This window comes from Podarcis tiliguerta (assembly GCF_965153285.1).
Source record: "Podarcis tiliguerta genome assembly, chromosome: 4".
In the NCBI taxonomy this organism is placed as follows: Eukaryota; Metazoa; Chordata; class Lepidosauria; order Squamata; family Lacertidae; genus Podarcis; species Podarcis tiliguerta.
In genome coordinates, this window is record NC_139537.1 from 91,565,345 (window position 1) to 91,592,994 (window position 27,650).

A 27,650-nucleotide genomic window follows, 5' to 3' on the forward strand; every position below is an offset into this window, starting at 1 on the left:
GTTCCACTGGTATGCACAAAATATGAGCATCCAGAGTTGAGGGTTATTGCTACAACATTTATGAAATAAAAAATATATAACAATTTTTCCGAAGTAGAAGACACCAAGAATGAAAAATCATGAGCGCATGGATATACAGAAAGCATATTTCAGAAATAGAGTGAGAGAGAGAGAGACTGTCTGTCTGGTACAACAGAACTTCTCTCTTACAAAGCCATCAGCCTCAGGCATCGAAACACTGTTTTGCTTCATCATCAATCTGCTGTAGTTTTGCCATTAAGAGATTTAATATTCTTCAGTGACCTACCTGCAAGAATTTTTTTTGTTGCTGTTATCTTTTTATAAAAGTATTTTGCTGCCTTTTGATTTATATTCCAATCATTTCCTAAATCATTTTGGTTTTCTTCCCCAGTCAACAAACAATCAGAATAATTAATACCAATTGGCCTCTGGCTCAAAAAGCAAGCTTTAGTTGCTAATCTGAGCACAAAGACTTTCAGCCATATAAAGAGAACTATCTGTATTTCAAGAAAGCAGCTTAATCATCTCTCCATTTGCTTTTTAATGATTTTAAACTTTGTCCCTCTTGTCTTCTCAACGGTGTCTTCAAACCTCACATTGTATTCGCTATCAAACTATCACAATATTGACTTCATTTTCATCCACAATGCTCATTTACCCAACAATTCACAGAACCAGTCCGTGCATCGAGTGCTAGCCTGCTAATTTGCTTTCCTGAAGTAAAAATTTATCAAAGACAAAATATCTAAAATCAATGCAAGATGCAATGGTCCACTGCAAGTTAAGCAAGCATTCCAATCCCTCAACCAAACAAACTTTATTCACATGCCCATCTGCATTCAAATCATGCTCGGTAATTAATATCCTGGTTCACACGCAATGCTAAAACCACGGTTTAGTGTTACATGCACAAGAAGCAAGAAGCCTTAGCATGGCCTCAGATGTGCATATTTTTCCTACTCCTGAACCATCAGGAAAATGACTTCACCAACATTCAGCTTCACTTTTCTACTAACCCTAGCCAATTGCATCTCAGCAACCAGAGGATATGGTTTCAAACCCCAGTTAGTTAATCGAAAGTTTTGTAAATTATGCTTTGAATGGGCTCGTTTTGAAAACAGGCCCGTTTGGGTTAAAGCACAATCCCTCTCTATTAATAGCTCAGTTAGTTAGAATGTGATGCTGATAACGCTAAGGTTGCAGGTTTGATCCCTGTAAGTTGTTGTTGTTGTTTAGTCATTTAGTCGTGTCCGACTCTTCGTGACCCCATGGACCAGAGCATGCCAGGCACTCCTGTCTTCCACTGCCTCCCGCAGTTTGGTCAAACTCATGCTGGTAGCTTCAAGAACACTGTCCCACCATCTCGTCCTCCGTCGTCCCCTTCTCTTTGTGCCCTCCATCTTTCTCAACATCAGGGTCTTTCCCAGGGAGTCTTCTCTTCTCATGAGGTGGCCAAAGTATAGGAGTCTCAGCTTCACGATCTGTCCTTCCAGTGAGCACTCAGGGCTGATTTCCTTCAGAATGGATAGGTTTGATCTTCTTGCAGTCCATGGGACTCTCAAGAGTCTCCTCCAGCACCATAATTCAAAAGCATCAATTCTTCAGCGATCAACCTTCTTTATGGTCCAGCTCTCACTTCCATACATCACTACTGGGAAAACCATAGCTGTCCCGTAAACCATAGATGTCCCGTAAGGAACACCTGCATATTCCTGCATTGCAATGGGTTGGGCTAGATGATCCTCAGGGTCCCTTTCCAATGCTATGATTCTATGGATGGATGTGGAAACAAAATATCCCTGGTCCAAAGGACACTACAAGCCAGGATTAGTGGAAAGTGATGCCAAACTGAGATAGTTTACTGATATAGTCCTCCTTTCAGTCGGCAGAAGTGTACAAGCCTGAATTTAAGAAAAAGCTGAAGTCCTTGAAGCATGCTTAAATCAAAATTGGGGAAAATCAGGAGAGGAAGGCAAGCCCTTTAAGCAGTATGATGAATTCAAAGCTCTAACACATGATGTGGAAAGGTGAGGTGAGAGAGAAAAAGGACTTGCGCCCACCAAAAGTATTACAACAGCAAATTTCTAGCTCAACGGCTGAGGAGCACAATGGCTGCCTAGTCCATACACCTCTATTCTCCTTGGGCTGCTAGCCTTCGCAGTGCCACTTCAAGCCAAGACAGGTGAGGCAGATCTTGCTCCTCGAAAGGACAAACCACCGCTCAGTCACGAAACCATCCGACATCTCCCAGATGAAAACCCCAAACACCTGATAAATTAGTGTGTGCCAGAGTCTAAACCACAGAGCCTAGGGCTTGCTGATCAGAATGTTGGCGGTTCAAATCCCCACGACGGGGTGAGCTCCCTTTGCTCGGTCCCTGCTCCTGCCAACCTAGCAGTTCGAAAGCACTTCAAAGTGCAAGTAGTTAATAGATACCGCTCTGGCGGCAAGGTAAACGGCGTTTCCGTGCGCTGCTCTGGTTCGCCAGAAGCGGCTTAGTCATGCTGGCCACATGACCCAGAAGCTGTACGCCGGCTCCCTTGGCAGTAAAGTGAGATGAGTGCCGCAACCCCAGAGCCATCCGCGACTGGACCTAACGGTCAGGGGTCCCTTTACCTTTACGAGCCTCCTAACTATGAATTGCCACTGCGACAAGTGGCAAGGGTTGCAGCCCTTAAGCGGGGGAGAGGGAAAGCAGGGGTTTGCAAGTCAAGATGAGTTTCCTTTCCTGCAGCACTGCTAAAGTTATCAACATGTCGCCAGAATCCCACATCACACCGCTATTCTAATCCCAGATGAATGCTATTACGAACAACCATTAAGCAGCAGCTAAAGGGGGAAAAGGGGAAGACCCCCCAATGCTGAAAATCCAATAAACATCAGGCACAAATTCAAGATAGGTTTTTATTGCTTCAAAACATGTTGCGGATACGGTTATTCAATAGCTATGTGTTCCCGGTTCATCTCCCATGCTCAGCATATATTGAGACAACCAAGAGACCACTTTTTATGTTTAAAAACTGATACAGGAATAACTCAAAAGGACATCTGACATCAGAGACTTTAAACTGGATTTAAATCCTATTGAGGGAGTATGACTCATCTCAGAGGTTTAAATAAGATTATCTGCTACAAGAAGTAGCGCTACAAAAAAAAAAGCGTGAGGAAAATTAAGGTTTTGCTCCTAGTGGTAGATGCTTCAACTTTAAAAGGATCTGAGACTAAGCCTTTTGCTTCAGTCTCTGCCTCCCACCCAGTCTTGCTCCAGGACAGAAAACAAACAACTGCATTAATTCCTTTGGTGGTCCCAAACTTTGCTTCAGCATAACATATAAAATCTATCTAGATTTTGTGAATGGCAATATTATTTATAAACCAATTTAGGATCACAGGCTTTCAAGAAACCAAGAGTTATTCTGTTGACACACTCCTTCGCCAGAACTTCACCCTCAACAACACTCAGCGACTGAGAAGGAAAAAATATATTTCCTTATTGCTGAATTGTCAGGGGGGGAATTCTATAGCTGTTGTTGATGCTATTGCGACAGTAGCTGACTTTATATCTTGCAAGCACAGCCTATTGGTTTCATGAAGTGCTCAGTTTCTCTAAATACTCTCTCATTAGCAGAGATGTACTACAGAAAGACAACGAACAAAAGAAACCCAAGATGTGAATGTAACTGGCTTCTCACACCTAACCCAAATTAAAGTCCTCTGCACATCTGACAGCACCAGAAAGTAGATATCCCTCATTCAGTCATTTGCATATACACAGACATGTGAACACAGAACAATGGGCCTTTTTGGTGGTGGCTCCCTGATTGTAGAATGTCCTCAATGAGGCTTGCCTGGAACCTACATTGAAATCATTTCAGTAGCAAGTGAAAACCTTTACCTCTTCTGGGACACACATACACACATCCCTCCCACAGGCTATAAACTATTATGCTACTTTTTAGGCTATAGACAGATATAGATGGTTTTAATTAATTTAACCACTCAGATGACTTTGTTGATTGGATTGTCAACAAAGGTTCTAAATAAATAAACTGTGGTGGTTGTTTTTACACATTTACAAAATATACATTAGCTTCAGTGTGAATACATTCATTTACCGTGACCTCCAAAAATCTTACGAATTAAGAAATGATTTTGGAAAATCCAATTAAATATATAAAGAGTGAGTTGCAAGAGATGAACGCATGTGAAACATCACGTGGTCAGGGAAGTGAGAAGAGTTCAGAGAGGCTGTCTTGTGCAAAGTGGCAGTATGATCACGCAAGACACCTTAGGATCCAACCCTATGTGAAAAATATGGCCCTGGAAAACCGAAGAGTGACAGATGAATAATTCTGCAAAAGAATGTCCAAAACTTTCAGAACTTATGGCGCAATGAAGAAAGGAGATATTGTGCAGGGTGTTCCTGTATTCTGCAGTTAACACAGACACAGAATATGCTCTAAGCTGAGTAAAAACAGCAATGAAGTTAAGCAGAAGCGAATCATCATGTTATCCGGCATTTTTCAGTTTTCCAGCCGCAAATACTGGATGGGAGTCGATGTCTTACTCTGAAACCTCAGTTGCTTTTTCTATCGCTCCAGTTTTACTGTTGATAAAACATTTCCAACCCTCCCAACTTCACTCCCCTCATCTACTCCATTGGATTCTAAGGCAGAAAAGTGCCTTAGGAAGGAAGGGGGGGGGGGGAGAGTCAATCCCAGAATCTCCTGAGCACACAAACACTCCACAACTGTTACATAATCTGCCAGGTGCTTGCAATCTGGTAGAAGCCTAATTAATTCATCCAGATGCTGCAGTGCAGATTACTCAGGATCATCTGGGAGACAGTATTCTGTGCATTGCACAAACTACCACCAACTATATTAATGAAATAACTTTTAATTGTAAGAGTCTTTGGCGCATTCCAGCTCACAGCTGCCCAAGTTTGAGAATCCAAGACAATATTTTTTCCCCAACACAGCCCTCTACTCTTCTCAGGTTCTGACGAGCAGAGAAACACAGAGCCAGGCGTATTTTTCAACGGTTTTGCATATTGCTGGTATCTTGGTGACTTGGCGATGACACATTCTACAAGTAAGTGCCAAATCGAATCCAAGGAAAACCTCACACCCTGATTCAGATTTTGAATTATTTCCAGCTGCAAAACCCTGGAAGATAACTTAGAATTGCATACCTGGCTTCCATGGCCACAGGCCTAGGAACTAACTGAACTGTGGCACGAAGCGTTGTCATGAGTCTGAAAAGTCAAATTCCATGGCAGAACCCTGGTTTCTTGGATCAATTATAAGGGCCATGAACAAGATACATATGTGAGAATACCAACATGATTTCAGTACCATAGGAGGCCCTGTTTTCCTTATCTGAACATCAGGTATGGCTGAATGCAAACCACAGAAGCACAGGCCGGGTTCCAAACTCGCAGTGAGTTTTTGTCCTTTTCTCCACGGAATAGATGTGGCCCAGCCAGGGCTGCAAAGAAGGTCACCTTTAAAACTCCAAAACGTATGTGGCAGCATGGGGGACAGACACACGCTACCCACAAGGCACAGAACCAGTGAAGGCGGTGAAGGTCCTGTGTGAGTGTTTGGAGGCGGTTGGAGGATGGATGGTGGCTAACAGATTGAGGTTGAATCCTGACAAGACAGAAGTACTGTTTTCGGGGGACAGGAGGTGGGCAGGTGTGGAGGATTCCCTGGTCCTGAATGGGGTAACTGTGCCCCTGAAGGACCAGGTGGGCAGCCTGGGAGTCATTTTGGATTCACAGCTGTCCATGGAGGCACAGGTCAAATCTGTATCCAGGGCAGCTGTTTACCAGCTCCATCTGGTACGTAGGCTGAGACCCTATCTGCCCGCAGACTGCCTCGCCAGAGTGGTGCATGCTCTGGTTATCTCCCGCTTGGACTACTGCAATGCGCTCTACGTGGGGCTACCTTTGAAGGTGACCTGGAAACTACAACTAATCCAGAATGCGACAGCTAGACTGGTGACTGGGAGCGGCCACCGAGACCATATAACACCGGTCTTGAAAGACCTACATTGGCTCCCAGTACGTTTCCGAGCACAATTCAAAGTGTTGGTGCTGACCTTTAAAGCCCTAAACGGCCTCGGTCCAGTATATCTGAAGGAGCGTCTCCACCCCCATCGTTCTGCCCGGACGCTGAGGTCCAGCGCCGAGGGCCTTCTGGCGGTTCCCTCACTGCGAGAAGCCAAGTTACAGGGAACCAGGCAGAGGGCCTTCTCGGTAGTGGCACCCGCCCTGTGGAACGCCCTCCCATCAGATGTCAAAGCGATAAACAACTACCTGACATTCAGAAGACATCTGAAGGCAGCCCTGTTCAGGGAAGTTTTTAATATGTGACATTTTAGTGTATTTTTCATCTTTGTTGGAAGCCGCCCAGAGTGGCTGGGGAAACCCAGCCAGATGGGCGGGGTACAAATAATAAATTATTATTATTATTACAAGCCTTCGTATACGTTCCTCAAGGAATGGCACCTACAAACTGCTGAAGCGTTGCCACAAATGGCATGCCATGGGCAATACTATCGCCCCTTCCGCAGCCTGAAGCCTGGAAGAAGCACCCTCTGATTTCAACCTGCCTACGATCACGTCACAGCACTTGTCACAGCATATTCTTTGCTTTTCATTAGAATGCATGGAAGGGCTAAATGTAAGCACCTGCGTCTGCTTAAGCATCCTCTTGCCACCTCTGCTGTCTGAAATCGGATTAGTAGCCTTATTCCAAGTTGTCTTACTGAAGTAAAGGGATGCGGCCTAAACCACTGAGCCTCTTGGGCTTGCCGATCAGAAGGTTGGCTGTTTGAATCCCTGTGACGGGGTGAGCTCCCGTTGCTCGCTCCTGATCCTGCCAACCTAGCAGTTCGAAAGCACGCCAGTGCAAGTAGATAAATAGGTACTGTTTCGGTGGGAAGGTAAATGGCGTTTCCGTGAGCTCTGGTTTCCATCACGGTGTTCCGTTGTGCCAGAAGGGTTTAGTCATGCTGGCCACATGATGTGGAAAGCTGTCTGTGGACAAATGCCAGCTCCTTTGGCCTGAAGCGAGATAAGCGCCGCAACCCCATAGTCGCCTTTGACTGGACTTAACCGTCCAGGGGTTCTTTACCTTTACCTTACTGAAGTATCTAGAAAAGGGGAGCATTATGGCCAAAAGCAATACACATCATCAACATTATTATTATTGATCTAATTTGTCGTACGCCCGCAGGTCTCAGGGCAGTTCAGGGTAAAATCACAATATAAAACCACAAAATACATAATCAAAATAAAAAAACATAAACAACCCAATAACCCCCTGTCCCAATACATTTTTAAAGTGCATTGGTTGGCAACCATGCAATTTTCCTCTGCTAGAATGGACAGTGTTGGCATGACAGAAGACAGCTTTCTTATGTCACCAGAAAGAAACAGCTACACCTTGAACATGGGAAAATTAGCTTATGTGTCGCTTCTATTGCGCAGGCTTCTTCTAAAGCCCTTTGAACCGTATCTATTTTAACATTTAGCCTGTTCACAAATTGAGGAAGACGCATGGTGCAGTCTATGTGCCACATGGCTCTGCATGCAGAGAACTGTGCGTCTAAGCACACCCTTCTCTGTCAAAGGCTCCCTGCGAGGAACAAAGCGTGTGCAGAATAGCATTCCCATGCCTTCTCCCTGTTCTGATAGCTTTAAACATGCGTGGAAATGCTGGTGTGCTGTAGCAAAAGCAATAATGCACGCTAAGCCTACTTCCTGAACGTCTGACAAGGTTTCTTGCTTGCTTAACAGAAGAACAAGGATATTTGATGCTTGCCTCTTCTGGGGAGTTTCAGGGCAAAACAACACATTACACAGAATTCAGGGCTAATGCTAAAGGACCAGCAACCTCATGTCAATTTTTCTCCCTCTACTAAGGCCCTAACCTGACATGGGATTGCTATTCTCAGCGGCAACCCTGTGCTGTACACACCATGCAGTTCCACCCTCAATAAGCAGTATTTTTTTTGGCTCTTTGGAGTAAAGATGAATTTGGCTATGCTAATAGATAGTAAATGCACACAAAGCCTTAGGGTAATATTTGCTGATCAGAGCCTACTCCTATAGCAATCAGCTTTATAAAGGTTGCTAACAGAATCTCAAGAGTTATAATCAAATAGGTGCATGTGTAAGTAAGGCTATTTAAACTTGTAACAAAAGCTATTATGATAATAATAGCCATAAAAGAGCAACTCCCATAAAAATCATTCAATATCACACCCTGATAAGGCTTAAAGTACACAGAACCATTGTTGTATGAAAAAAAAATTTAAGGTGTTCTTTTCCCTTTAAACATGTGGCAGCCAAACAGGTTTAATTACCACACCTCTTATTTCAGCCTACTAACTGCTCCATGCAAACATCCAAAAATAATATTTAGAGTGTTATACAGTTGTTCAGGATCGTAATGATTGCTGCAACCCTATTGTGTTGTCTATCTTCACAAGCAATCGCTGTTTTATTGGGCTGTTCCTTTTTGTTTAAATGCACAGAGAAGAAAATGCATGAGGTATCTATTATTTTAGGGCAAGAAAATTAAATATGCAATAGATACGCTTCCTAAAAGTAAGCAACGCAGGTTAACACGGGAAAACAAAATCCAAGCTGCGAGTACTTAAAACTAATCGAAAAAGAGCACAGCAAGAGCTCCCATGCAAGTTCACTCATTCTTCTTTACAGCCATCTCGTTTACGAGAAAATGTGCACATGTGCGTGTTTTAAGATACTAAAATTCACCTAGGTTTTTTCCTTGAAAAAAAATAAAACAGCAAACTTGATAAGCCACCCTGAACAGACATAACACAGCGATCTTCTGGCATTGTGCCTGAGTACTTATACCGATGACGAGTGACAACAGCAATGAAATATTTTAACATGAAGCTCTGCCTTGTAAATGGCCTGTACGATCTGTCAAAAATACTGCCTGCCATAAAAATCAAAGCCTTCAGACCGGTATTTCTTGTTTAAACACGCTACAAGATGAGCAGAATCGCTTGTGTGAACAAGCATAGATTTATGAACGCTACCAAAAGCAGCCTCACCATTCAGCTGATAGAATTGTAATTTAATACAACCCCACTATCACCGTACTAATTTTCAACATGCTGAAATGCTGCAGTCATTCAGTGCATAGGTGACGGTGCTGAGAGAACCACGCTCTGAGGTTTTCCCTCTTTTTACATACCATCACTTTTGAGACATTGCTGGCACTATTCGTCGGGGAAGTTCTCCGACACTGAATTCACTGCGCTGAGGCTTGCCAGGAATATTCCCCGACGGATTAGACAAATAAATACATCCAGCAGCAGCGTTTTGTCAAATTAGATCAACCACAATTTTAGCAGCAATAATTCAATATGTCAAAGCTCAGTGCGCACTCTTCTCTCCCCTGGGAGTGTCGGGTAAACCTATGAAGTTGCCTTATCCCCGAGCAGTGGCGTAGCGTGGGTTGTCAGCACCCGGGGCAAGGCAAGTAATTTGCGCCCCCTAACCCCCAGATGTTGCGCCCGGTGCGGCCGGCCCACCCTGCACCCCCCACGCTACGCCACTGTCCCCGAGGCGGGAACTTGTTGCTGGACTCCATATCCCATAGGCCCCAGCCACGTGGCCAATGGTCAGGAACAATGGGAGTTGTAGTCCAACATTTGGAGGCTCCCAGGTCACCCATCACTACCTTAGACCAATTATCTAACAGTTCTATGACCACAGAACGTTCTGTTCAAAGCCATGTGGGCCAAACCTCAGACATCCTACCTGAGCTATGCACACGTGCATGTTTATTCACTACTTATCCCAAGTCCTCTGACAGCCAGGATGGGAACTAGATACAGCTTTCCTGCATGCACACAAACACACTCACAGCTACAACTGCACAGAGATTTCTGTGCTTCTCTTTTCTGGCTTCAGAGATAGCAGTGCACAGTACGGCTATTAGATGACAGTGGAACCATGCCCTGGCCAGCATTTGGTCTATAAACTATAGGAAAAATAGCACAAAACCAGACTCTGTAGACAGGACAACCCCAGAGCCACAGTTTCTATTCTCAAGCCAATCCAAAAAGAAATACAAATATGTGTTAATTTGTGATTTTATGCATGTTTTCTTAAAAAAAAGTCCTACCATGTTCACTGGGATTTACTCCCAAAGCGCTCGGGAGTCACCCCCCTTTTTTTTCTACCTTCTCTGGGTAATAACCAGAAAACACAGTGTGGCCTAGCACAACCGTCTAGGCACGCAGGAAGCTCAGGCAACGAATATGCCAAAATAACACTTTACTCACTCATGATAAATGTCACAAAACCATATTCTCAGTAGCTCAACATATAACCTGAAGAATTACTACTTCCAGTCGCCGTAAATAGTCAAGAGAAACCTTTGCCTTTTTCTCCCCAAGGAATTAATTGCAGAGCTGGAGCAGGATAAAATAGACCATGCTGCCCTCTTGTGCTAGGCAATCAGAAAGCTAAAGAAATCAAGAGACATTATTTACTCAACTGTGCAGATGACAGGATGGTCACACAAAACGTCTGTCCCAATGACCATACCTGCACCAATGTGGCAAATTCCTGAACAGGACCAACTAGCAACAGTGTGGGAATGTTACCAATGGTTTGCAGAGATGTCAATAACATGCATTGATAGTTTGAAATGCAACCATGGCTTGCTAGCTATAGTGTATGGAAGGGATGCTGGTGGTGCTGTGGTCTAAACCATTAACCTCTTGGACTTGCCGATCAGGTAGGCAGTTTGAATCCCTGCGACAGGGTGAGCTCCTGTTGCTCTGTCCCAGCTTGTGTCAACCTAGCAGTTTGAAAGCATGCCAGTCCAAGTACATAAATAGGTACAGCTGCGGCAGGAAGGTAAATGCCGTTTCCGTGCGCTCTGGTTTCAGTCACGGTGTCTCGCTGTGCCAGAAGCGGTTTACTCTTGCTGGCCACACAATCCAGAAAGCTGTCTGTGGACAAATGCCGGCTCCCTCGGCCTGAAAGCGAGATGAGCACCGCAACCCCATAGTCGCCTTTGACTGGACTTAACCATCCAGGAGTCCTTTACCTTTACTTATAGTGCATGAATAGTGAACCCCAAGACCACACCTCAAGAAATAATGTATGGTGGCATATATATATGCATGCTAAAGTCACACTGGGAGGTCTACAAAGGTCTAGCATACAAAAATCCAACAGTTGTACTGTTAGAGCTACCCCTGTCAAAAGTAGTTAGTGTGGCCCTTGCTACTTCCACCTTCATGAGCTCTTACTATTTTCGGGGCTCCTTGTTTGGTTTACCTTGCCAGTTCCTAGAACATTTGGCAAACTTTGCTGGCATTCAGGCATTTTTTGCAACCAGAGCGCCCCTTCTGATAATGCCCATTCACTGGCAATTGCTACTGAACACTCCAGAATTTACAGTTCTGTAGTGGAAACGGACAAAAGCCAAACCCAGAGAAGAAGGAGCCTCTACAAGTCACCACAAACAAATGAGGCTGGAGACAGGATGTTGTTCTAAAGATAGATAGATAGATAGATAGATAGATAGATAGATAGATAGACACATATACAGTGGTATCTCTAGTTACGAACTTAATTCGTTCTGGAGGTCCGTTCTTAACCTGAAACTGTTCTTAACCTGAGTCGTGCTTTCGCTAATGGGGCCTCTTGCTGCCACTGCACCACCGGCACACGATTTCCGTTCTCATCCTGGGGCAAAGTTCTCAACTTGAGGTAACTCTTCCAGGTTAGCGGAGTTTGTAACCTGAGGTGTTTGTAACTCAAGGTACCACTGTATATACACATACATACACACACACACATGTATGTTGAGGACAAGCCACCACGGTCAACAAACATAGTGAAGTAAGGCATGTTGGGGCTACGTGAATGTCATGTATGGCTTTGGTCTTGACCTCTGCTGGCAACACAGCGCTCAGCCGCCAACCCCCCAAGCCACTCCTGCATAGGATTCACCCTCAGTTTCTCAAAGCAAGCTGTAAAGATACGCAAAATACTTATTTTATTTATTAAATTATTACAGGTCCTTCAGAAAAACAATTTCAGTGCTCTGCAAAAAATACAATCTTCAGGTAACAATATACTCAGGATATTGTTTTTCAAGTTAGGTTGAACCAAGCGCTATCTTTCCGCAGCTCATGACAAGAACTAGCATGCTAGTCATGTCTACAAATATTCAGATTCCTGTAAAAGCAACTAGATAATCGTTAGCACAACAGGTGCTACAAAAACTTACCAGGTTTTGTCTAGATGTGCAAGATCAGTACCACCAGTGAATTAACAGTGCACAATTTTTCAGGAATCATAAACTAGCCCTGTTGAACAGGCACCAAAATATTCTGCCTGAACACTTATTAACAACTAAAAAGCCATACGAATAGAAGGCTATAGTTTTTTTTAATCATTTAATGGTCGGTTATAACTTACCAATAGGGTTCACATCAAAAAATAGCACTGGAGCTCTCAAAATGGACTGAAACATTTTGTTGTGCAAGGTCTGAGCAGCATTAACCAAAACGTGGAACATAAGGAGACTCCTCAATATGCTGAAGACTATTGCAGCCACAGTTAAACCTGTAAATGAATGAAGCATCATGAATTGTATTCTACTCAGGATCTAGTCAATTCACATGGGATACTGATATGACCCCCCCAACAATGTGGTCCCAAAAGCTAGTCCAACACTCCATGTGATGGTTTACCCTAGAGAAGAATGTGTCCTCACATTTTCTACAATGTACAGGGGTTCCTTGGCAGTGGAAAAGGTCCCCAGAAGCATGAAAGTTTGACAACCACAGATGCAGATAATTTAATTTGTAACTTACAGGGAAAAACCCACATGAATACTAAATGGGAGGATTTTACTAGTGTCGTACCTTGGATCCCGAACTTGGATGATTTGAATCCCAAATGCCACAAAACTGGAAGTGAGTGTTCCGGTGTGTGAACATTCTTTGGAATTTGAACGTCCGACGGGGCTTCCGGGGCTTCCGATTGGCTGTAGGAGCTTCCTGCAGCCAATCAGAAGCCGCGCTTTGGTTTCCGAACATTTTGGAAGTCAAACAGATTCCATTCGACTTCCAAGGTACGGCTGTACTGTGATTTGCTTTAAAACTCGTCCTGATTATCACAGATAAGGCTGGCAGAAGAAAGGGAGAATTTGAATCTAAGAAGGGAGACTGGGGCAGGGAAATGCAAGGTCCTGCGGTCCACTCCTCATCTCTTAACCATGGTTTCAGAGCTCAGATACCTCCTGTCTGCTACAGCCGGTTTTGAGCACAACCTATTTTTCCACGTTTGCTCTCCTAATCCATTTCGCCAGCTCTTGAGCTGCCTGCTAAAGCTTGATATTCTGTGCAGGCCCCTTTCTGCTTTTCGCCTCGCAGTTTGTTAATTTGCTATAGCACTTGAGATCAAAATATATCCATGTTGTTGCTGTTGTTGTTTTTAAAGGCTGATCTTTTTATAATAAAAAACAAAATTGAAACTGAGCGCAGTAAAATGAGGATCAATCTCTAATCCTTCTGCCCGTCCTTATTAGCGCTGAAGATTTAGCTAGGACAAACCATTTGGGGAGACAATAGCCACATGTTTATGGTGAATGATTTTTTGAATACTCAATTTCCGATTTGCCTTCCAAAATCCAGAAAACAAATTAAACCTCTCCTTTCTACGAATGTTTTATTTTTTAAAAAGTTAGAGTCAATTATTTTAATCAGAAAACAAGGTACCATCTTGCTAATCTGTAATGACAAAACTAAATCAATGGGGAAGATTGGATGTTTGGGGCCTGTTGCTACTTAAGACACCATGTTGCAAAACATAACAATAATGGTTTTAAAGATTTTTTTTACCTCCGTACATTCCTAAATACCAGCCAAGGTCAAGAGTTTTTGTCACATTGTTTTCAGTGCTCCCCTCCATGGTAACATTCAGCTTTACTTGTTCATTAGCCCTGTATAATCATCAAAAGGAGTGGAAAGAAAATAATTTAAATGTGTTTAAGTACATAACAGAAGGATTGAATTGTGGATCTATCTAGTTTCTGGAAAGCCTACTGAAGACCTGAAGGCAACAGGACTTCCTACCCACTCACTTAAACCTTAATCCCTAGCATCAGGTATTCAGAAACACACTAAATCCACACATCTTCAGGTTGTTTTAAAGGAAGTCTTCAAAAGCTTCTCTTTTCATACGTAAGTAAAACCTTAAGATCTGCAGAATTGTGCAGTAAGTAGTTGATTCTACAGTTCTATAAAAAAATTACACATTTTCATTATAGGTATTGCTGTAAACAGCTTCAATATTTTTTATGATTCAGTAGTATACGCTAATTTATAAATAAATAAATTTGTTAAGCATATCTAACAAGGATCTTTGCCAGTAGGGCCATATCTTGTTCCCATGCAACAGTACATACAGTCAAGGACTGGAAGGGAAGAGGCATACAAAGGCATAAAACCACTTTTCTCCATCAGGCCATTCATTCATCAAGCCCAATGACAGGTGCTCCAACTTTCAATGCAAAAATGAACCTAGGACTCTGGTCTCAAAGCAGGTGCCACCTGTAGCACCGAGCCACAGACCCCCAGTTCTTGCACTCCAGAGCAGCAGAAAGCAAAACACACAGCATCTAATGAACTTTGTGGGTTGCCGGGAGAAGAAGACATACGCTGGAGTCTGATGCACCTAGATAAAACATGGAAATGGCTGCCTGTCCTTGTACTTGGGGAGGATTTGGGCAAAATGCCAGGTTCTGGCAAAGTAAGACTGAGCAGAACACACAGTATATTACAACTGCAGGTAACCTTTAAACTGTGGGACTACGTTATGCTGTCAGTCAAGGGACTGACCCTACCTAGAACTGTCTGGTGTTTTTGTGTTCCATTGGCACATTCCGCTGGTGTGTTGAATGGGTACTCTGCCCCAACAGAGTGTCACCATAGAACCCCACCAAGCACTTGGAAAGGCCCACATGGATAATAATAATAATTTATTATTTATACCCCGCCCATCTGGCTGGGCTTCCCCAGCCACTCTGGGCGGCTTCCAAAAAAATATTAAAATACTATAATACATCAAACATTAAAAGCTTCCCTAAACAGGGCTGCCTTCAGATGTCTTCTAAAAGTCTGGTAGTTGTTGTTCTCTTTGACATCTGGTGGGAGAGTGTTCCACAGGGATATCCACAGGGATATTGATGATATTATTATTATTATTATTATTATTATTATTATTATTATTACTACTACTACTACTACTACTACTACTACTGTATTTTTCTGTGTATAAAACTAGGGGTTTTTTAACCAAAAAATTAGCTTTAAAATTGGGGCTCGTCTTATACACAGGTAGTGCTGAGGGGTGTTTTCTTAATTTGGAGTCCTCAAAAATAGGGGGTGTCTTATACATGGGAGTGTCTTGTACACGGAAAAATACGGTATTTGAATTTATATACCGCCCTACACCCGGGGGTCTCAGGGCAGTTCACAGAATAAAATCAAGACATAAAACCACAAAATATGTAATAAAAACAACCCAATAGCCCCCCCAAAAAAACATTTACCCCTCAGGGTCCAGGTAGGTTCATATGGAAAGAGATGGTCCTTGAGGTTTTGCGGTCCTGAGCCGTTTAAGGCTTTATTGGTCAAAACCAGCACCTTGAATTGGGCCCAGAAACTAATTTGCAGCCAGTGCAGTTGGACCAGGATTGGGCATCATACAGGGCGGCCAAAGAGGTTTCTGTGCCTAAACCAGGCCTAAACCCCAATTGAAATCGATCCAGAAAATCAGATAGATCTACAGATTGCTGTATTCCCACCAGCATAGCTGGTGGTAGTCTCTGAAATATGGCATTCTAGGGAATCCAACACCCCTTCATTTTGATGGGAAGCCACCAGGGTCAGCCCCCTACCCACCCAAGCCTGAAACTGGTGGGAAAATTCCCCACTCCCCATACCCTGGAGTGGGGAGTGGGAGAGAATTGAAGGGGGAGATAACTGCAAGGGGGAGGAAGGCAGGTGTGCTCCCCCAACTCCCACCCTGGCCAGTGCAACCATGGAAATGGAGCGACTCTCCAACCTTCCCTACTCAGGATTGAGCTCTAAAAGATTTTAGAGGAAATAACAACTCACCAGTGAGATAGCCACCAGTCCTGCAGTACATAGGCAACCTTGAACAAACAGAATGAAAGAAACAGAATTAGCCCCAAAATGGAAAATGAGCGGGGTCCCACCTAAAGAAGACTGGCAACTTAATTTGATAGAATTTGCACAACTTGCAGTCTTAGCGTATAGAATCAGAGAACCAGAAGAACACACGTTTAAAGAAGATTGGAAAACTTTTATTGAATATATGGAAAAGAACTGTGTGCAGCTGAAAACGCTGGCGGCATTAAGGTAAATTCAACAGTGGAAATCATTTTTGATGGATATAAGAATGGAAAACCGATTGGTATAGTTTTTGCAAAATATGCAGGGATATAAGATATGCAAAATGAACCATGGAAAGCGAAGGGAAGCCATTGATATTTTAAGGATGTAAAATGTTTATCTGAAATTGTAAAACAGAAAATTTAATTAAAATGATATTTTAAAAAATAAACAGGATTAAACAGTGTGGTTTTTTCTTTATTTGGGTGGGTTTTTTGTTGTTTTTTTTAAAAAAAGTATTTCCAGTTTTAATAGCAATGATATTTCAACTGCTGCAAGCCATAGCAGGGGCTTTTTAGTACCAAGCATATATTATCCTAGAAAATGTGCCCCCCAAAATACAAGAAAACTAGATCTCCTCAAGTATTGTTCAGGGAATTGGGTAATTGTAGAAAAGAGTTCTATTAGTGGCCTGGCTGCAAGAGAGCTTCTCAGAGAGGCTGTAATTGTACAGCTGGACACCTGAATCACACCCACTTATCAAGGATGACTGTCTCATTCCTGGACCACCAGACATTTGTACGTTGGCCATAATGTGTGTGTGTGTGTGCGTGCGCGCGTGCGCAGGTAGGACCAAATTGTACAGCAGATTCTGAAAATTCAATGAGCTAACAAACGTATTGTTCTATTTTCAATGGATGCAAGTATAAAGGTAAAGGTACCCCTGCCCGTACGGGCCAGTCTTGACAGACTCTAGGGTTGTGCGCCCATCTCACTCAAAGAGGCCATGGGCCAGCGCTGTCCGAAGACACTTCCGGGTCACGTGGCCAGCGTGACATCGCTGCTCTGGCGAGCCAGAGCCGCACACGGAAACACCGTTTACCTTCCCGCTAGTAAGCGGTCCCTATTTATCTATTTGCACCCAGGGATGCTTTCGAACTGCTAGGTTGGCAGGCGCTGGGACCGAACAGCAGGAGCGCACCCCGCCGCGGGGATTCGAACCGCTGACCTTTCGATCGGCAAGCCCTATGCACTGAGGCTTTAACCCACAGCGCCACCCGCGTCCCTTTGGATGCAAGTATATCACACTCCAAAGAATCGTAGAGAGGAATCGTGCTCATTCACCACACTGTGGGTTATGAGTCTGGTTTGGAGTGTTTGGATGCAAGTATATCACACTCCAAACCAGACTCATAACCCACAGTGTGGTGAATGAGCACGATTCCTCTCTACCAGCATATATAGAAGCTATATCTTAGAGCTTTGTCTAAAATGGCCCATAGATTGTTACTTGATCTTACTGCAGAAGCCTTAGTTAGCAACAAGTGCACCACCTTGCCCCTGCAATTGAAGGGGCCGGCACCATGCAACAGGCACGAGTGACATCGGCACACCACTTGATGCGCGAATGTCATGTGCGCATGTCACGCAATGTGCTGACCCACCACACACGTGCCACGGGGCATGCGCTTGTGATGCGTGCATTCCATGTGGGCTGTGCGCATAAGCTGAGCATGTTGCATGGTGTGTGTGGACGGCTGCTGCGGGTTGGGGGGCAGCCCCCTTCTTGAAAATTTGGGGGGCCCTTGGAGCCACCAGATGGCGCCTATGCTTAGCAATGTGCACTCTAAGAAGGAACAGGATGGCCTATTGGTGTTCTTGCCGCCACGGGCAAAAACTATTTGGAAGTCAAACATGTTGCTTGCAGTAGGATGTAAGGAAGTCTGAATGGTGTAACCCAGCTCAATACAGACTGGTGGAATTGTGTAGGATATACACACACACACAAATCTGAGGTGGGTTGAGTCACAGCGCTACTACTGAATGAATTGCCTCTGACATGATGCAAGTGAATAAGTCTATAAACTTTTGTTGAATTAAATCCATTGAAGTTAATGGAACTAAACAGGCCTCTAGCTGGTTTGCAATCCCATTTAATTCAAAGGGGAAACCCTCTGATAGGTTTGAAAAGAGTTCGGCTATTTCTTGCCAACAATATAAATATTTTTCACACACAGTAGGAAGTCACATATGCCGAAATGCTATAAGCACACATCATCCATAATGCTTTCACCGACGCCAAATGCCGTACCTGTGCCAAAATGTTGAGGAGCAAAAGAATAAAAATTACAAAACAATTTGTCCCAGCAGCAAAATACTTCTTATAAATGCTAAAGCCGATTTTCCCTTCTGAACGGCTTTCCTCTGGCAAGGCGGTTAGAACAGGTTTCATCTGCAGGGCAGAGAATGCATAAGAAAATCTTGTTATAATGGCTATTACAGGAGAAGCCTAAGAAAATACCAGAGCTACAACTGTGCTTGTTAAAGAACTGGGCATAAGTCTAATAGCAATGATGCAATCTCAAATAACAACAACAAAGAGGCAAAAGTCATTAAATTCCTAACTGCTATGATATTGTGCAGTAAAACTGAATATTGGCTGTGAGGGTGATCTGGCTACAACATGGGCCACCCCATTGATCGCCAGGGTTGAATACTTAAAGTCTTATTTTTGATTAAAATCAGAAATAAAAAATTAAACCACTTCTCTCAAGTGAGTGAAGCACAAAGCATCCAGGTAAATTTAGAAAACCAGGTTCTGACATGGCAACACAGTGGTACCTTGGTTTAAGAACAGCTCAGTTTATGAACAACTTGGATTAAGAACGCTGCAAACCCGGAAGTAGGTGTTTTGGTTTGTGAACTTTGCCTTGGAAGCAGAACATGTTCCGCTTCCTGTTGAGTGTGTTCCATTTGTAAATTGAGTCCCCCCACTGCTATGGGAAAGCTTGCCTTGGTTTAAGAACGCTTTGGTTTAAGAATGCACTTCCGGAACGGGTTAAGTTCGTAAACCAAGGTACCACTGTATTGTGTTTGTCAAGAGATTGAAAAAAAATTAGTTGATTAATCCTTTTAACCATTTGACACATCTGCATATTAACTATAAAATATACACTTCCATGAGAACAGCTCAGTAACAAGAAGGACTATATAAGTGGAACATGCATTACAGCAGCCATGAAAATGTTCTGCTTCATGTTCCTTTCACTTGTTTATTAAATTTTTGTCCTGGTCTTCCTCCCAGAGGAGTCCAGGGCAGCTATTACAGATTTTGCATTGAAGAGTTTGATCTGAAATATGCAAAACTCCATGGCATTCACAATCCATAGCATGACACACACTGACCACATTCACACAATGAAATACTCTATGCACAAGCATTCCGTCATTTCAGTCCTGGCTTAATGTGAGCAGGTAAACAAGCCAGGAACACAGAGCCAGCCACAGCTTCCCAATCAGAAACCAGAGTTAATGGTTTTCAAACAAGCAAGAGTTGATAATGGAACTTTAAGCCACAGCTTCATCCCCTAGCATGTTTAGAAGTCATTACAGTGGTACCTCTGGTTGCGGGATCGGTTTTGGAGGCCCGTTCACAACATGAAAAGAACGCAACCCGCAGCGGCGCGTCTTTGCATGCGCGGGTTGCAAATCGCCACTTCTGCGCATGACATAATTTTGCACTTCTGTGCATGCGCGAGCAGCGAAACCCGGAAGTAACACTTTCCGGTACTTCCGGGTCGCCGCGGAACATAACTTGAAAGAATGTAACATGAAGCAGATGTAACATGAGGTATGACTGTATTCATGTTTTTCAGCTGCATGTAATGGGAACCAACATTTAACTGTGGCATCTTGGCTGGTTTCACAGCTCGCATGATACAGGAAGTTAGTTAGGTTTACATTTCAAGGCAAAATTAACTTGCGTTTCCCAAACCAATACGTGAACTGTTCTTCCACCCAAAAGGCTTGCAAAAATGGGGGGAGGGAGATCATTTCACAAAGGAGGAACCAACACAGAAAAGGCCCGTTCTCGTGTGCCACCCTCCAAACCTCTCGGGGGGACATAGAGGAGGGCCTCAGATAACAAGCTCAAGGTCCGTGTTGTATGGAGAGAAGCAGTCCTTAAGGTATTGAAATGAACAAGATAAGGAGAACTGTTCATGAAAATGAGTACCATTTTTATTCAAGGTTTATTTAAAAATATCAAACCGAGACAGAAATGGGGTGAACTGAACATTCGCCTGGGAAAATGAGAAACTGAAAATGTAACTCTTCCATCCCCAACACAATGGGATATCATATCTATCTATCTATCTATCTATCTATCTATCTACACACAGTGGTACCCCGCAAGACGAATGCCTCGGAAGACGAAAAACTCGCTAGATGAAAGGGTTTTTCATTTTCTGAGGTGCTTCGCAAGACGGATTTCCCTAAGGGCTTGCTTCACTAGACGAAACGGCCCTGCCTCTCCTGTCATGGCGACGGTCACTGCACGCATGGACGCTCGCTTCCCCGCTCCTCCGGCTCCCTCCCACCTTCCGGCTGACGGCTCCTCTGGCTCCCTCCGACCTTCCGACTGACGGCCGACCTTCCGGCTGCCTCGCGCTGCTGCCCACCCCCCTTGCCGCTCCCCTCAGAGAGCCGTTGCCGCCAGCAGCCAGCGTTGCAGCCAGAGTCGCGCTCTTGAGCCCCGCCGCCCTCCAGCAGCCGCGTCACACGGTGGCCACAACGCACAGCTGAGTCCGAGGTACCGGCTGCGGCAGCTGTCCTGCTTCTCCCTGCCCCTCCCCGCCGTTGTTAGTGTTTAAATGCAGTGGTGCTTCGAAAGACGAAAAAACTCGCACAACGAAAAAACTCGCGGAACGAATTAATTTCGTCTTGCGAGGCACCACTGTGTGTGTGTGTGTGTGTGTGTGTGTATAAAACTACTTAAGATAACCAGGTGTTTCATATATCTCATGTACTCACAGAGGGAGGTTCCACAGACCCATCTTTCTGTGACTGCGCTGAAGATTCCATTGACCACATAGAAGACTGAGAAAAGGTTCGGATCCTGGATAAGCGGTGGCCAGGTGTTCCTGGAACTTGGAGCTGGTCATCGTCTTCAGGTTTTTCCAAAAGGGAAGCAAAATCTATTCCAGATCTCAGGAAGTCTGAGTAAGTGCCCTTCCCAACCTCCTTACCCTAGAAGTAAAAATAACAGTTGCATAATGCGAATATTATTCAGAAAGTGAACAAATTTTACATCTCAGTTAACTTAGATAATTCTACAGTCTAACGTAATACGTTGTTGACTCCCAAAATCATCAGCATTATGGTAACAGGAGCATTGTTTTTAATTTTTTAAATGAAAACCACATTTTGAGTATTTACTGCAGACATTAAAATGAAAGGCATAGTTAACAAATTGTAAATCAACAGCCATGTATCACCATTTCTTTTCCCTAAGGTTGTTGGCACCCGTCTGTCTTGAGAGAAAATGGAGTGGTCCTCCAGGGATGAAGGGAAAGGAGGGAGGGGTTATTGTTTTGTTGTTTTTCTTCCAACTATTTACTTGTGTTTTTACCTTGTATTTTATCCTGTGAACTGCCCTGAGATCTTTTGATTAAGGGTGGTAAAAGGTAAAGGGACCCCTGACCATTAGGTCCAGTTGTGGCAGACTCTGGGGTTGCGGCGCTCATCTTGCTTTAATGGGAGCCGGCATACAGCTTCCGGGTCATGTGGCCAGCATGACTAAGCCACTTCTGGCGAACAAGAGCAGCGCACGGAAACGCCGTTTACCTTCCCACCAGAGCGGTACCTATTTATCTACTTGCACTTTGACATGCTTTCGAACTGCTAGGTTGGCAGGAGCAGGGACTGAGCAACGGGAGCTCACCCCGTCGCGGGGATTCAAACCGCTGACCTTCTGAGCAGCAAGTTCTAGGCTCTGTGGTTTAACCCACAGCACCACCCATGTTCCTTGATGAAGGGTGGTATATAAACCTAAATAATACTAATAATACTAATGTCAAACTGCTGCATTAGCAGCCCTGAAGTGATCTGCTCGGTGCAGAAGCCTGGGCAGAGGTCCTGGGGTGCCCTCAGCCTCGCAGAGCAATACGTTTGGCACCAGCTTGGCTGCAGGAGTTGCTGAAAGGAGATGTCCATACCCCATCCAACTGCCTTAGGCACCCTACTCCAGATTTGTATGGGATTTTCTCCTCAGCCTTTTCTTCTCATGAAGATATCTCACAAGGCAATGGAGGTTTGGACCAGAGTTTTCCTTCTAGATGAAATATCTTCCCAGGATGATGAGTCTCATCTGCCCCTTACTTCCCTCTAGAGCACGTGCAGAAACCGCCTTCTTGACTGTTGGACTCAATTGGTCTCACCCATTCAATCCATCAGAGCCTATCTTCAAATGCAAGGGAAGCCCTTATTCACCGAGTGCTTGGGACTCATCGACTACCCTCAGCAGGTTGGGCTGGCCAGTCAAACCGGTCCTGGGGTGTGGTTGCTATCACATGCTGGCAGTTACTAGGAGCCACAAGTGAAAGCTGAACACAGGGTGGGCACCAAAGATGGACAAACTACCCCAGAAGGAACACAATGTGTCCCCCCAGCCTTCTCCTAACACCCCATGCACCCCCAAGTAAGATATTAGGAGTTCTTTTCATATGGTTATTTTCAAAGAGGATGAAAATTGCATCTTCTCTTTGCCCATTTTTGAAGTTTTGAAATAAGACAACAAAATAAGCCATGGTTTATCATGATGTGAACGAGCCACAGCGAGCCTTGAGCTCATGTACTCTCCCCAGTGAATGTAAGGAGTTCCTTTTCATTATTATTATTAGCTACAACTTGTCATGTCAGCTAACCCAACGAATGCGTGGTTAATCTTAACTATGCTTTGTTTGGAACATGAAGTCAATTTCAAACCACAGGTTTGAAAACAGACTCGTTTTAAACAAACCGTTGTTAAGATTAACTACTGTTTGGCTGTGACGCTAAACTGTAGTTAATCAAAAGCTGAAGAAAAATCCTTCCCATCTTCTCCCCCAGGTCACTGGAGAGAGGAGAGGAGAGCGGTGAATGCAAACAACTGGGGTTCACTGTAACCACTTCCCACCATGATAAACAACCATGGCTTATCGTGATGTCTGCACCAGTTCTCTATGGTAATAGTCACAAGGCAGGAAGAACAGATATCCTATCACTCTGCAGATAATTTCCTGGTCTCTCTCTAATCTCAGATGACATGCAATACAAGCCAACTGGCAAACTCAAATGCTACACTGAAGCCAGCAGAAGAGAATAGAAAATCACTACCCTTCTTGTCAAGCCTTGCAGTCTGGATAATCTCTTTACCACCATCCCTTTAAAAAAACAATCGGAGAGAAATAATAGCCCTACTCAGATGTCACATTTATTTTAAACTATGGCTTAATCATGAACATGTCTCCCGCACACCTTCACTATGACTTGTCAAGGTTTGTGGCTTACCATTTATGGTTTGTTTAACAAACCATGCTCCAGTTTCATATCCAATGAAAAGCCATACTGGGGGTTTTATGCCCCATTAAAAGCCACAGGGGGGCACTTTCACAATTAAACCATGGTTTCAAACAAACAAGGGCTTTGCATGGCATGAGAACCAGCTATCAAGGAATAATAAACAGGTGGTGTGTTTTTATTTGGGGGGGGGAGGGAAACGGGGAATAGGAAAATAGTTTTTACAGACAGGAATTTGGGATTAATGCCCTCCTTGCTTCTTCGTGTCAGAGATTACGCCTAAGAAAGTGTGTCTTGGACTGCAGCCTCAACAGCACAATCTTGTGGACGTTTACCGAGAAGCAAGTCCAAAAATTTACACCTAGAAAACTCTGCGTAAGATCGCTACCTAAATTAGTTATCACCTTATTTTCTGTACTCATCATGCAGACTATCAGACTGAAAATCTCTACGCCTTAACAAAACTTCTAATCCTCTTTTAAGTTTCAAGTGGGATTTTTTAGAGATGTGCTTAGAATGCAGCAAATTCTACTCCCCTCTTCTTTCTAATTTTAAACCAGCTGAATTAGTAAAAACAAAGTCGATGGGACTGCCTCACACACGAAATTAATGGCTTTAAGAACTGCAGCTAAACACCTTCAACTGATGTTTTTCGCATTTCTTTTAAATCAGTGCAAGTCATAGAACAAGAGTTTAAAAAACCCCACCCCAAACCATAATTTGTACTTTAGGCTTCAGATTATTTGCACTGTTTTATAACGATTTTCTTACTGGTGCTCTCGCTATTTTGTATGTCTCGTTGAGTTTACTGAAGAATGCCACTCAAATTTTCTTTTAAAAGTGCAATGAAAACTAACATGCTAATTAGTTGTGATACTTCAGCTTCCTCTGTATTTACAAAGCCACTCCAGGGCTGAACAAACTACAGTGGTGCCTCGCAAGACGAAATTAATTCGTTCCGCGAGTCTCTTCGTCTAGCGGTTTTTTCGTTTTGCGAAGCAACCCTATTAGCGGTTTAGCGGATTAGCGCTATTAGCGGTTTAGCGGCTATTAGCGGCTATTAGCGGCTAAAGGGATTAGCGGATTAGCTGCTAAAAGGCTATTAGCAGCTTAGCGCCTTAGAAAAAGGGGGTGGGGAGAGAAAAAAAATCTCAAGAATCGCAAGGCATTTTCGTCTTGCGAAGCAAGCCCATAGAGAAATTCGTCCTGCGAAGCGCATTGAAAAACGGAAAACCCTTTCGTCTAGCGGGTTTTCCGTCTTGTGAGGCATTCGTCTTGCAGGGCACCACTGTATTTTCCTTCTTCCCTTTAAAACTTTACATCTTTAAAATAAAAACAACCACCCAACACTGTTATATTATTCTATTCCATTTGGAACAGATTTAGTTGTGTTATAAATTGTTGTAACATTGTTCAGACTAAGTAAACCAATAAAACACCGTCAGTTTTCTAGAGATAATCTTATCTCCACCTACCTCCTTTAAAATTAGGATCTGGTTTGCAGACTGAAGATACTGCAACTGGTGGGTCACTAAAATAGTCACCTTTTTACGTAAAGCCTGGCAGATACACCTGCAAAAGAAACAAGAAGAGAACTAAACTCTGGTTTTCTAAAAACATTTGTGCGTGTTTGTTGTTTAAGTCTTAAAGTGAGAAGCAAAAGGTTCTGTCCTTACGGATGAAAAATGAGCAGTTTAAATATTGCTGTGTTTTAGTAGCGAGGATCCCACAATGTTCAAAATAAAAACCTGAATATAAAACTTCAATTCAAATAGTCTCTGGATTCAAGAAGTGCTGATCCTACTAAATTTCATAGGAGTCATAATGGTGTGTGGAGGAGGAAGAAACTGGAAAAGTGGGGGTCGTTATTATTATTATTATTATTATTATTATTATTATTATTCAAACCTATAACACACAATTACAGAAAATGAAAATAAAAAATGAAACAACAACACACACTCAGAGAATCATTTCCAAATACAATCTAAGCAATGAATGTTACTATGCAATATTTGGTGTTAGTTGAAATTGTGATGGTTTTAGCATCAGAGTGGAGGTATGTTGGGAAACAAAGCAGTACTGGATTTGACCTATAAAGCCTTAAACAAGTTTCACAGTTGTATAAAGCCTTAAACAAGGATCACAGTTTCTCAAAGACTGCCTCTCCCCATATGAACCAGCCCCAACCCTGCAATCAACAACTGAGGTCCTTCTTCGCGTGCCTCCTACGCGAGAGGTCCAGAGGGTGGCAACATGAGAAAGGGTCTTCTCTGCAGTGGCTCCCCGTCTGTGGAATGCTCTCTCCCCAGGGTGGCTCACCTGGCTCCTTTGCTACATAAGTTTACATTCCAGGCAAAAACGTTCCTCTTCAACCAGGCATTTGGCTGATTAAAATTCTACAGCTTTTAAAATAGTGTTTGTGGTAGTGGTGGAGGTTATTGGTTTGTGTTTGTTTTAGGATGTATTTTGCATTCTCATTTTGTATTTTTCTGTTGCGAACTACCCTGGGATCTTAGGGTGAAGGGCAGTATACAAGCAGCATTATTATTATTATTATTATTATTATTATTATTATTATTATTATTATATGCAAAGCAGATGTTCTATCACAGAGCTACAGCCCTTCCTATGACTGCAAGCTTTGAGCTCACAACACACTGTCGCACCTCCACAACAAACAGTGGTGATTTACAGCCCAATGCAACAAAGATGCAGTAGAAAAATATCCGTTAACAAACTTCTCATTTCTCAAGCATGTGCAAAGGGCAGAACTACACGTGACCTCAGCAAACGCATATACTCAAATTCTCCTTTGCTGAGGTAATGCAAATGGAAGAGCGGGGGAAGTATGAAACCTATTCAAAATCATTCCCAGACAGGATTATTTCTGGTGTCAGACCCCTGAGAAACTGGATTAGAAACAGGAAAGGGGGAAGAGTTCTGGCAGGAGAGAATTAGCGGACAGGGGAAAGGCTGAGAGTCGCCTTCTCCCCTATGAAAGAGTATTATGATCCAAACAGGAGCAAGGAGCCCTGGTTGACCTTGTAACATAAAGTTTGGTGATTAGAAAAGGAGACAAAACTAGAGTTTATGGCTAACTTGAACGGAACGTGTAAGTGGCTTTTTCATAAATGCAGTTTGCAACTATTACCAGGCTGCAAAAATGCACAATGTACTGGGTAGCCCTTAAGCCTTTCAATTGCCTTTTCAAACTAAATAATGTGGCAATAATATTCAGCACTGCTCTTTCGGCACGGCCCGTGCAAAAGTGTGATGCCCTACGTGCAACTTTTAAAAACATATTCTGGACACACTTCACATACCCCTACATTATCTAATTGCAAAGGCAAAACTGAAAAGCTTGCAAAGGGAGACCACTGCAGTATAAAAAAAGCCACTTACTCGTCCTTCCGCTATGCTCTAGTGCCATTCTGTGGTTTGTGAAGCAGCAGCACCAACACTTTAGTGTATAGCAGAGGGCGAGCTTTATATCCAACAGTAAGTCAGCAGAGTTTGACTTCGGTAGACCTGAAATGATAACATTCTTTTTAAATGCACCCTGTACGGAAAACAGGGTTCACCTGATTCACACACAACACATTCTTTTGTAAGACACACCACCAGTCCATGCGTGCGCATACCGAAAGGTGAATTCACACACATACACACATGACAGAAAGTCTCTTAAGACAGGGGTCACAAGCCTTTTCGAGCCAGTGGACACATTTGGAAATTTGAGAGAGTGCCATGGGCGCCGGTCACAAAATGGCTGCCTTGGGGGCGGGCACTCTAAATTTGAGCATTTTCAAAAGCTCCCACATTAAAAAAACTGCCTTGCGTTTATTTAAAATGAG

At 43.4% G+C, this 27,650-nt stretch overlaps 1 protein-coding gene and 1 long non-coding RNA gene across 3 annotated transcripts in view; one reads left to right on the forward strand and one right to left on the reverse strand.

Moving 5' to 3' along the window:
• The window catches only part of ABCC4 (ATP binding cassette subfamily C member 4 (PEL blood group)), a 158,618-nt gene that overhangs the window by 79,261 nt on the left and 51,707 nt on the right, over positions 1 to 27,650 (reverse strand). For both annotated transcript variants that reach the window (XM_083435777.1, XM_083435776.1), the window contains exons 14-19: positions 25,269 to 25,365; positions 21,268 to 21,483; positions 18,548 to 18,688; positions 16,219 to 16,256; positions 13,939 to 14,039; positions 12,512 to 12,658 (exon numbers count right to left, since the gene is read on the reverse strand). In XM_083435777.1, the coding sequence (XP_083291903.1) occupies positions 12,512 to 12,658; positions 13,939 to 14,039; positions 16,219 to 16,256; positions 18,548 to 18,688; positions 21,268 to 21,483; positions 25,269 to 25,365 (740 nt within the window). The remainder of the gene's footprint in view (positions 1 to 12,511; positions 12,659 to 13,938; positions 14,040 to 16,218; positions 16,257 to 18,547; positions 18,689 to 21,267; positions 21,484 to 25,268; positions 25,366 to 27,650) is intronic.
• LOC310675439 lies at positions 1,967 to 10,507 on the forward strand. The gene is made up of 3 exons (XR_014510155.1): positions 1,967 to 5,596; positions 6,506 to 9,509; positions 9,635 to 10,507. It is a non-coding gene; the product is annotated as an uncharacterized lncRNA (long non-coding RNA).